The 11282-nt window shown below is 47.0% G+C and overlaps 1 protein-coding gene across 2 annotated transcripts in view; it reads right to left on the bottom strand.

Moving 5' to 3' along the window:
• Nucleotides 1-241: 241 nt before the first annotated feature.
• Nucleotides 242-11282, bottom strand: part of LOC5574966 (neutral and basic amino acid transport protein rBAT) — a 29840-nt gene continuing 18799 nt past the window's right edge. Inside the window, exons 3-7 of one of the 2 annotated variants that reach the window (XM_021842267.1) lie at nucleotides 9629-9801; nucleotides 9093-9445; nucleotides 893-1840; nucleotides 756-761; nucleotides 242-663 (exon numbers count right to left, since the gene is read on the bottom strand). In XM_021842267.1, the coding sequence (XP_021697959.1) occupies nucleotides 441-663; nucleotides 756-761; nucleotides 893-1840; nucleotides 9093-9445; nucleotides 9629-9801 (1703 nt within the window). In that variant the 3' untranslated portion in view covers nucleotides 242-440. The remainder of the gene's footprint in view (nucleotides 664-755; nucleotides 762-892; nucleotides 1841-9092; nucleotides 9446-9628; nucleotides 9802-11282) is intronic. The other variant, XM_001655387.2, reaches the window with a different exon arrangement.

Raw genomic sequence — 11282 nt, 5'->3', positions numbered from 1 at the left:
TAACGAAGTACATGAATGCAGGTAGACATAGAGGTAGGCCTAGTGGTGTTGGTGCTGAGGTGGAGTTTGATGGAGATGATTTTAACATCAACAGAAAAAGGAAGGAGTTTACTCCTCTAACGCCAGAGTAGACGAGAATAGTGGCATTGGAGGACAATATAACATTTGAGGGTAATAGATGATCTCACTCAGTCAGGGAAATTTCTCAATCTTCTTCCATTGTGCCGTAACAACTCAACCATTTGTGATGCTTGAATAAACTTGTATTCGTTCATTGAACTACATATGATTCAATTTGTTCATGTTGCCATGCGAAGCTAGATATGGTTCTCCTAGTAATGTGTTACATTTTAATTTTTCAATAATTTATTGTCTCTTGCACCTCCATACGAGACCCGGGAGACTAATTCATTGTGTTGTGCTTCATCGCTTCACCGTCTTCACTTCGGAACGTATGTGGTCACTAGGGCCGACCGGGCGGACAGTGGTACCGCCTTGGACGGTACCTTGCTCTTGGCGGCAATGTCCGCCACCTGATAGTTCTCACTGGTGAGAACGACCGTCAGCTCCTCGGCGATGCCCTCGACATCGCTGAAGTCCGCTTGGACGGCCTGGTCGGCCAGGTTCAGCGCGACAAAGTAACCCGGGTTGCCGGATTTTTGCCTGTAGGGGAGGGAAACGGAATTGTTAGATCGTTGGGAGATTCAGAAGTTCTGAACATGGTAGAGGGTCAAGGAGTTGTGAACAATGCTTACCATTCCCTGTGATTTGAGGTTAGTATGAAGTTAGTAACAGCGCGAGCAGTAAAAGGTTAGTATGAAAGCAATATGTGTTAGTAATATGGTAGGAGTTTAATTGGGATTAGATTTTTGAGGTATAGATCAGAACTTACCGAGTGTAACCAACGCAAGTTCCGTTGGCATCGGTGGCAATGCCGAAGGTTCCGTGCTGATACGATGGAGTTGCACGATACTTCTCCAGGTGTTCGATGAACGAGTGGCTTGAGTTGCCGTAGTTGAGGACGTCCAGTGGAACGACCGGAACGCCCGGAAGCAGGAACATGAAAGTGTTGTACTCGGAAGCTGCTACGTTTGCTAGGGAGTCCTTCTGGTATGGCCATTGGATCCATGGCTTTCCACCGGTCGGAGTGTTGTAGCCCTTGATTTCGTTGTAGGTCTTGGCAACGTCATCTCGGATTTTTTTGGCGGAATCGGCTTCGATTGGCTGCCGCAAGACGCTTTCGAGGTCTCCGTACTGAGGCAGATCCATTCCCAGGGTGTTGCCAACAGTGAACACTTCCGGACGGACAATGTCGTCGCTCACCGAGAGGAAGCCTTCGCCGTTGGTGGCATTCTGTACCTCCAGAACCAATTCTTGCAGCAATGCGCCCAAGCCTTCTTGATAGGTGGTATGCGAGTGTGTCCAGAACCCGTACTGCGTAAGATCGACGTCCTTGTTGTTGACTTGGGCAATGATATCGTCTTTTCCGTCGTGATCGATGATGAAGTGCTTGGCGTTGGCCAATCGGAATCCGCGCACTCCGAGTTGGGCCAGGTGATGCAGGGTAGTCTTGAGTTTGTCCTTGGCTAGCGGATCGCTGAGCTGCAAGTCGACGCGATGGGAACCGAACTGCGACAGGACGAATTGTTGCGAGGCAACTTCCTGCCACGCGGAACCACCTTCCAGCGCAAGCCAGTTCGTGGGAGCCGTTCCGGTTTGCTTCCAGACGAAGGCGGACCGCGAAGCGGGATCCGTGCCCTCCAGAGCGTCCTTGAACAGTTGGTCGTCCTTGGTGACGAAATTGGGCGTCAGGTCCAAGATGACCTTGATGTCTTTGGCACTGTTGGTAGAGAGGGAATTATTAGGAAGGCATTAGTTGATATGAAGCAAACGACATGCGTCGATTGCTGGTAATTTTAACAGGTTATGGGCCCAGTGCGCATTTCAATTGTCTATAAGGACGCTGGTGACTGTAACGTGGGTCCTATATTCCAGCGGTATTCATTCAACAAAGAAGATTTGAGTGACGCTGGGGTCTCCGGAATGGGAAAGGCGTTCTGGGCCCAGACTATGAATACTGCACTGTCGGTCGGCTATACAGGGCTTGTATATAGTTAAGGTCGCATTATTGAGCATCACAGAGAGACTGGACGACGAGACAAAACCAGTACGAGAAGGCACAGCTTCGACGAGGAGATATAACATGGAAGATGAGATGTTGTAGTCTAGACAATCAGGTGGTCTGGACGAGGAACCGAGAGACGGAGGAAAAGATGCGAAGACAAAGACGGGACGGAGGGGGCTTGTGGCTGATCAAAATACTTGCTCGCCAGCGGCAGACTTTCATCAAGTCGGTAGCCATGGTAAAGTTGGTCATGAGGAGCTCGATGCTAGGAGGAGTACAACAGTTGTGGTGAATTTTTTCTCATAAAAAATCCTAAAGCGATTCAAGTATAGCCTGTAAAACCGTTGCAGGCATATTTGGAGATATTCCCGCAAAAATTTTGGAAGAATGCTCAAAGATATGATTAGAGGAAGGCCTCAACCCTTAAAAGCCCGACCATAAATTTTTAAATAGTCACAATTTGGAGAGCAGTAGATCAATTAACTCAATTTTAAAGTTAATGCAATTAGTTGATCTTAAAATCTTTTTGTGAGACATCCTCCTGACCCATTCCCGTTTTCTAGGTAACGGAAAAAGCGTGGACACGAGTGATCCAAAATTGGCCTCAAACGGATATCTCAACATTTAAATGAGCTAGAAGGTTAGTGTCTTCGGCAAAGTTATTTAACAGATCATGGCGATGAAAAATATGATTAATAATTTGTCCGCTAGGTGATGCTAGTGACAAATTTTATTAAATCTTCTGCATCTCAAGATCCTTATCAGCTAGAAGGTTGGTGTCTACAGTCTACGGCAAACTGTTCAGCAGATCTTCTCTACCTCAAGACCCTTATCAGCTAGAAGATTGGAGTCTACGGTAAAGATATTCAGAAAATTGTGGGCCACCTGGAGATGAACATCTAGTTAAGAGATCATCTGGAGATGAAAATCTAATTAAGAGGTGGCGCAAGTCACAAATTTTCTTCAATTGTCTGTATCTTAAGATTGATAAGGATCTAGAAGGTATTGCCTTCGGAAAAGCTGTTCAGCAGATAAAAGGCCTCCCAGTGGATAAATTGCTAAGCAGACTCTTCACCGTCAGATAGCTCACGATCTGCTGAACAGCATTGCCGAAGACACCAACCTTTTAGTTGATAAGTACTTAGGATTCAGGCAATCAAAGCAAATTTGTTGCTAGTGCCACCTAGTGGATAAATTCTCATACAGAATCTTCACCTCCAGATAGCCCTTGATATGCTGAACAGTTTTGCTGAAGACACCAACCTTTTAGCTGATACGGATCTTAAGATACAGATGATTGAATAAAATTTGCCACAAGCGCCACCTAGTGGATGAATTTTAGATCAGATTTTTCATCGCCAGATGGCCATTGATCTGTTGTATAACTTGTCCCAAGACACCAAGCTTCTAGCTTATTCGGATGTTGAAATATCCGTTTGAGGTCAGTTTTGAATCTCTCATGTCCACGCTTTTTCCGTTACCTAGAAAAAGGGGAGGAGTCAGGGGGAATGTTTTACACAGGAATTATAGGACCAACTAATCGCATTTACATTAAAATCAGTAAAGAAAATTGAGCGAATTTTCGGCAGGAAATCTGGCGAAAGATTCTTTTAGGCTTTTGGGAGAATCCCAGCAGGATATTGTGAGCAATAACAGCGAACACTGGTTTGTGTACTGGAGCGACCACTGGAAGAACCCTTGGATCCTTTTAATCATTCTCGGCAAGATGCTGAAAGAATCTAGAGTTGACCGATAGAATTCCTGAACAATTGTCCGGAGAAATTTTGAGACATATTGTGGTGATCTAGATATAAACCTGGTGAAACTTTTGTGAGAATTCCTGAAGGAATTCCTGGGCTAAAACTTGGACAGTTTCTTGGAGGAATCCTCGCAGGAAGGAATTCTTTAAGGAAATCGTAAAGTCAATCAGCAAAGAATCAATGTAGACATGCATGGGGCAATCTCCGGAGAAATTTTAGAAGGACCGATAGAATTACAGGAGAAATCTCTGAAGAATTTCTTGAAAACATCCTCGGCAGAATCTCCGGAAGGTTTCTCGATGCCGTTGGAGAGCAGGTACATCACACACCCTGTAGTGGAGATGACTTTGAGTAAGAAATGTAGAGGTAGCGCTTTAAGCGAGTTAGATTGTAAAAATGGATATCCAGGCATTGAATAAGGGAAAGGTGACCTGCGGTTAGAACGGATAGCCTGGTTGTTTGTGTAGTTCATTTTTTGAACTAATTATGGGCGTAGGAACGCCTGAAGGACGCTGAGGCGACTTCGATGAGGGACCACGAGGACGCACTTATACGAGAAGACAAGACCTTGCCGAGGAAGAAGAACCTCAACGAGTGGCTAGAGACTGGACGGGATATGGATGAAGCGGGACCATGAGTGAAGAAACAAGCTGTGGTCAAGGCTGGCGGCGGCTACTGATTGATCGGTGGACGAACTCGGAAAAGCTGGAGGAACTCGAAAGTCAGGAGAAGCACGGAGGACAACATAGTTGACCAAGAGGAAGATGGTGCAGCTGACCAGGAGAAGCTCGGTGCCAAGAGGAGCTTAAAAACTAGGAAGAGAAGTGCTGTTTGGAGGTTGTGTGTTGAAGAGGAGTGTTGGAAAACAGGTCACACCCTACAGGGGAGATGTCTGAAGGTCAACATATTGTAGGATAGAGGTAAACGAATAAATTGTAATATATACTCAGGCAATGACAAAAAGTGAGTTGCTGACATGGTAGTGATATCAGTCAGTAGGCTGAGGTTGGAACGGATAAGGTTGGTTGTTTGTGGGTTAGGCCCAGGAGCGCCTGGAGGATGCTGAGGCGACTTCGACAAGGGACTGCCACCGGGATGTAGGCTCCCTGACTCAAGTGTCCAAAGTCGGGGAGTAGCACTGGTCAAGACGACAGCTGGTCACGAGCATCAAGTCCACCGTTTTAGCCGCAGCGGAAATTCCGCGGATTGGAGCGGAAAAGGCCGAAAAGGCCTAGTAGCAAAATGGCCACCCGCTCGGAGAAAAGAACGAGGGATACACCAGGAGAACAGGAAGATCCAAAAAAGCGAAGCGACAATGAGTGCGTCAGCGAGCAGAATAACGTCCGTGAATGCAGCTCGTAAGGAGATAAAAAGAAAGAAACCGAAGACGAAAGACAAGACAATCTACCTGGCGATTCTCAGGAAAGTGAAGGAGGATCCAGAGCTGAAGGTGCTGGGTGAAAACGTGATGAGAATCAGGAGTCGATCAGGAGTTCGGCCTGCCGGAAGCTCGAAGGCAAGTGTGAGAGCCTTATCCCAGCAGGAGACAGTGATCGAACGTAGAAAACTGGGCGAAATCACAAAAGAAGACGACGTAAGATGTGCACTGTTGTCTCAATTTAAGAAGCACCGCAGTCCATCCGTCTGAGGAAAGCGTTCGAGGGTATGCAAATAGCGATTATCAGTCGCTACAGCCAAAAAACTCGTCGAGGCTGGTAAGGTCAAGGTGGGGTGGTCGGTTTGCTCGCTGAAACTGATCCCTCAGGAGACAAATTCGACGGAGAGATGCTTCAGATGCACGGATTTCGGCCATTGGGTAAGGCAGAGGCCTGGACAGGTCCGAACACGGAAGGAAATGTGATGAGAGAGGTCACGTTGGCAGGGACTGTCTGAAGACACCTAGGTGCATGCTGTGCAAGGTAGAGGAAGGTAACGCCCATACGACGGGTGGCTTCAAATGCCCCAAATTTCAGAAGGCGAAGGCAGGGCAATAATGATGATGAAGATAACGCAGGTGAACCTCAATCATTGCGACGCCGTACAACAACTGTTGTGGCAGTCGACAACGGAAACGAAAATTGGGTAGCAGACAGAGCAGAACAGACGATAATCCAAGTAATGGGCCGATTCTCCATCCAAGAAGTAGTCGAACGCTCATATGAAGGTTTCGTGGTCATCAAAATCAACGGAATCTTCGCGTGTAGCTGCATCTGGACGAGTGAGTAGAGCCTGGACGGGAGGTGGCTAAAGCGAAACCAAGAGTTGGGGGCCAAGCTGCAATCAAGGCTGGCGGCGGGTGCTGATTGATCGGAGGACGAGCTCGGAAGAGCTGGTGGAACTCGAAAGTCAGGAGGAGCTTGGAGAACGGCATAGTTGACCTAGAGGAAGATGGTGACCAGGAGAAGATCGAGACTAGGAGGAGCTAGGTGCCAAGAAGAGCTTAGAGATTAGGAAGAGCTCGGTGGCAGATATATGGTTCGGAGGTTGTGTGATGAGGAGCAGTGTTGGAGAGCAGGTACATCACATACCCTGCACTGGAGATATCTTTGGGTAAGAATTGTACAGGTAGCGCTTAGATTGTAAATATGTATTCCAAGGCATTGAATAAAATAGAGGTGCTGACATGGTAGTGATATCAGTCAGTAGTCTGCGGTTGGAACGGATAGCCTGGTTGTTTGTGTAGTTAGTTATTTAAACAGGTTATAGGCCCAGGAACGCTTGAGGCGATTTCGATGATGGACCACAACGAAGCACCTGAACAAGGAGGCAGAACCTCAACTAGGGGGTAGAGAGTCGAACGCTGGAGAGTCGAAGAGCTGGAGGAATTCGAAAGTCAGGAGGAGCATTAAGGATCGTATAGTTGACCAAGAGGGAGATGGTGCAGGTGACCAGGAGAAAATCGAGGCATGGAAAAGTTCAGCAGCTACTAGGAGCTCGGTGCAGTGGAGAACAGTAGAGATGTCTTTGGGTAAGAATTGTAGAGCTAGCGCTTTGAGCGAATTAGATTGTAAATATGTATACCCAGACATTGACTAAAGGAGATGTGATCTGCGATTAAAACAGATAGCCTGTTTGTTTGTGAAGTTAGTTATTTCAATAGGTTATGAACCCAGGGACGTCTGGCCATTTCAAAGAGACAGGACCTGGAAGACGATACAGAACCTTAGGCCTGGTTTGAATAAAGAGAGTTGCAACTGCTGATTGAGGTATCAGTCTGTAGCTGCCAACTTGAAGAGTACAACTTCTGAATTGTCTTTCTATATGATTTTCAATCAGTTGTGGACTGGCTAGCCTCGCTAGGATCTGCGTGGTCTTAGCGTCGAAACTGTTGAAACGCTAGTCAACAGTTTCGACGGGAGGGGGATTCTGGAGATGAGGTGGCTAAAGCGGACTCCAAGAGTTGGAGGCCAAACTGCTATCAAGGTTGGCGGCGGGTACCGATTGATCGGAGGACGACAGAGCTGGAGGACGGCATGATCAGGAGAAGCTCGAGGCTATGAAGAGTTCAGCAGCTAGGAGGAGCACGGTGTCAAGTAGAGCTTAGAGGATAGGAGGAGCTCGGCGGCAAATGTTCGGAGGTTGTGTGATGAGGTGGAGTGTTGGAGAACAGGAACATCACACATCCTGTAGTGGAGATCGCTTTTCGAACAGTACGGTATGCACATCCACTAGATGGAAGTCAAATCCGCGTCTGAGCGGTATCAGATGAGAACTTTGTAACTCAACCAGACGTGATCAACAAGTAGTTGGATTTCGTACGTAGCGGGGCAATGACCAGTGTTTTTACACGCTCGGATCCGTATGATGTACGTCGATGACGTTATGATTGTCAGTTCACCTCTCCAAGAAGTCTAGCGCAAACTGCGGAGCAGTTCGAGGACTTCGGCGAGGTGAGGCAATTCATAGGAACATATTGACATAAGAATATACAAGCCGAGATCAACGATGATCGAAAAGTGGCTTAAGTTTAATGAGGCACGACGCGACACAAGCTTTTACAGCGATGGGCGAGAGACACGTAATCGAGTGGCGACCAATCAACGAAGGAATGTGCAAATTGAGGATTAAAGGTCAATTACGGACGATTGGTTCGACGAGGAATGCAATCAGATTACTGGAAGAGAAGAATACTGCAACAGTGGTCATGTTGTAGCAGGGGACTCTGCAGAATGTGGAACGTTATAGACGGAAACGGCAACCGCAGACCCGCCTCCTTCGGGAGAAAAAAAGGCCGCCTAGAGGAAGCAGAGTGCGAGAAGATGGAACCGCTAGGTTGACCTCAAGAAACGTGGAAGCTCTACCAGAAGTTCAATGGATCCCGCGAAGCCGTGCCGAAATGTACTGGGATGAGAACGGGAGCATCCTGTCGGACGGACGCGAGGTGATCGAAGGTGGAAGCAGCACTACGACGAGCTCCTGAATGGCGCAGAAGACACAGACACAGACGGTCAGGATAGCGGACAATGGAAACCATTCAGCTCCCACATCGAGGGAAGTTAGGGATGCGCCTTTGAACAGGGCAAGAATGACAAGAACGCTAGCAAGGCTGGTGTTGGAGCTGAATTCTTCAAGTTTGGCCCGAATAGGTTGTCCGCTTATCTGCTTCGGCTGATTGTCAGAATCTGGGAGACGAAACAACTACCGGAGGAGAGGAAGCAGGGGGTTCCGCCCAAATCCACCATGTACAAAGCGCTAATAAGACGTTCAAACACGTGTCCGAAACCATTTTCTGCGAATAAGGAGCTTCAATTTTCTCATCAGTGCGCGCATCTTTCAAACTTTACATTCGCCAATTGAAACAAATTCCTCGATTAACTTAGATTTATGATAACTGGAGAAGAAGAACATATCTTTGGCCACCGAATGGGGCAATTTTTCGCAAAAGTTGCGTCATCTTTTCCTGTGATTGGCTTCCCAAACAAGTGGAAGTACAGTGAACAAAACCTTGCACAAATAAGGTTGCTCCAAGTCATTGCATCAATTAACATCCGATTGGCGCGCAAACAACTCAAGGTCCCCTCTCCGCTATTTGCGGTTGCAAAACCAGTTTCACACTCGTCAGATGGAGAAACCACACAAGCTGTGGGATTTCTCGTTGTGCGACGACGTTGGAAGAAAGCCCAGTCTCAATTGACTTCAATTGGATTCAATTTCTGCGCACTTGGATACTTGATGAGCTTTAATCTACCGCTTCCGGATGTACTTACTTGAACGTTCCGACCAGCGCCTTAATCTTGTCCTCGATGGCGGGCGTATTGACGAGGTAGGTCTCGTCTGCCGGCAGCTCGTAGATGACACCCTTGGCACCGAACTTTTGCAGCGTATCGACGTGGTCCTTGTAGTTGCGTTCGTCAACGGTTACGAGCGGTCCCTCCTGGTACCAGGTCAGCGGTACCGGAGCTGCACACTTCGGGGCATCCATGATGATGTAGACCGCACCGAGCAGCATGCCCACCCACAGGGCCCAGAATACCACGAACAGGAACCAGCGGAGCCGCACCCAGAAGGGATCGTTGGCAAACTTCATCAGCTCTTCCTTGGTCATGCCGGAGAAGGTTTGCTACAATGGAATGAAATAAGTACCCTTGTTAACTCCCAGTCAGTGGTCCTCGCCAGCTACTCAACGATCCGTAGCGAAGGTTTGATCAATCACACCAAACCCCTGCCCAGTTCGTTTAAGTAGCTCGGCAATGACAAATTTCGATTAGCACCTTTGTAGGGTGCTAATGGATCGTGACTTTACCTCGCTCTCCACCTCCATGTCGATCCGGGCGTCGCCATTCTTCTCCGGAACGAATTTCACCTCGACTTCCTTCTGGGTCAGTTTCTCCTTTTCGGCATCGCCGCCGCCCCCGTTGAGCATGCGCTCGTCTTCGCCATCTTTGCAGTTGCCGTTTTCGCGCACCATTGCGGAACCTAACAAATGTCGGAGACGGTTTGGAGATGCACAACAGTTAGTAAACCTATTAGTAGGATATCACTTCTTCGCAAGAGAGCAAGTCAAGCCTCTTGCGTTGCTTGTTCACGCTTCAAGAGTTCAATATGGAATGTGGAAGCCGCAGCGCGCACCGATCCGATGCACCGTCGGCGTCGATGAGAAGGAAGGGCGCGCACGCGATTCAAGTGAGTAGTGGTGTAAGACCGGTCGAGCAGCGATAGCAAAGAACGAGACTGGTCAATCAAGATCATCAACGGGGCTCGACAAAAGAACATGACGACAGCGCTCCGCCGCTGTCTGGTTTTGAAATCCCGACTCGGCAACAAAGAAGAACAGCAGCGGATGCACATATTTATATTTGTTTAGGTATTTATAGTATACAGAAATGAATTATACTGAAGAAGACGCTGAGATGAGGTTCAATCAACGCTTTATGGGCATTATGTTTATTCACACGAGTCGTCAATCTCCGCAACGAAAGCGTCTGGCAGTAATGTGGATCGAATTATGTCACAACCAGAAGGCATGCATGGAAATTGCGCTGATGCGAATGTGAAGGTCAGCTACTGTTGGCGCGATGGTACAATCGCCTCACAAATATGGATAACCGAACGATATGGGTCAGTGTGGGATTGAACGGCGAATATCTCATCAAAAAGAGTTGCAATTACGCAAAGCATATCTCACCTACATGAATTATAAATCCATACAGCATCGCAATACTTTATAATAGGATTAAGCACATTTTTTCCTATCGTAGGAAATCAAATGTCAATCACAATCCCAGGAACGTTGATTAACAATTGTTGGGCAGTGATAACTTTACCACAGTTCTGAATCAAAGATAAGGCGATTTCAGAAGAAACGCCAAAATGTATGCTGTTACTTCACTTACACTGTTCAATAACTTCACGAATAAAATGCTTTTGTAGCGTTCTGATTCATTAATATAAGAATCATCGTCTCACTGATCCATATCTGTAAAAGGAACAAATTCTTATCGGAATTGATACTTTTTCGTAAATAATCGTGAAATTCAAGAAAGAACGATCGCAGCAGGCCATGCGTGCGGATGGCTGCTTTTTCTCGTTTGCTGTCACGTTTATATCGAATTCGCGTGAATAATTCGGCCGGCGAAATCGTCAAACGGATGGTGGTGCTATGCCACCCGGAAGATACTGAAAAAAGCAATGAAGTGTTTCCTGTGGTTCATCCGTGCAGTTCCGCGAAATTGGCGTAAGTCTAAGTGCCAAAATTGAGTGTATTCAAAACAAAGAATACTAAGTTGTGCGTTTTGTTCGTGAAGAGATGTGAAGAAAATAAGTGTTATTTGAAAGAATTGACGGGATCTGTTGAATAGTTATGTATATAAGCGCAACGTGTGCATAGAAAAAAAAAACGATAAAGAAGAAAACCAGTTATGCTGGATCTAGTGTTGGATATTTTTCAAAGTGTGATA

The sequence above is a fragment of the Aedes aegypti genome, chromosome 1 (assembly GCF_002204515.2).
Source record: "Aedes aegypti strain LVP_AGWG chromosome 1, AaegL5.0 Primary Assembly, whole genome shotgun sequence".
In the NCBI taxonomy this organism is placed as follows: domain Eukaryota; kingdom Metazoa; phylum Arthropoda; class Insecta; order Diptera; family Culicidae; genus Aedes; species Aedes aegypti.
This window is presented reverse-complemented; position numbering and strand designations above follow the sequence as displayed.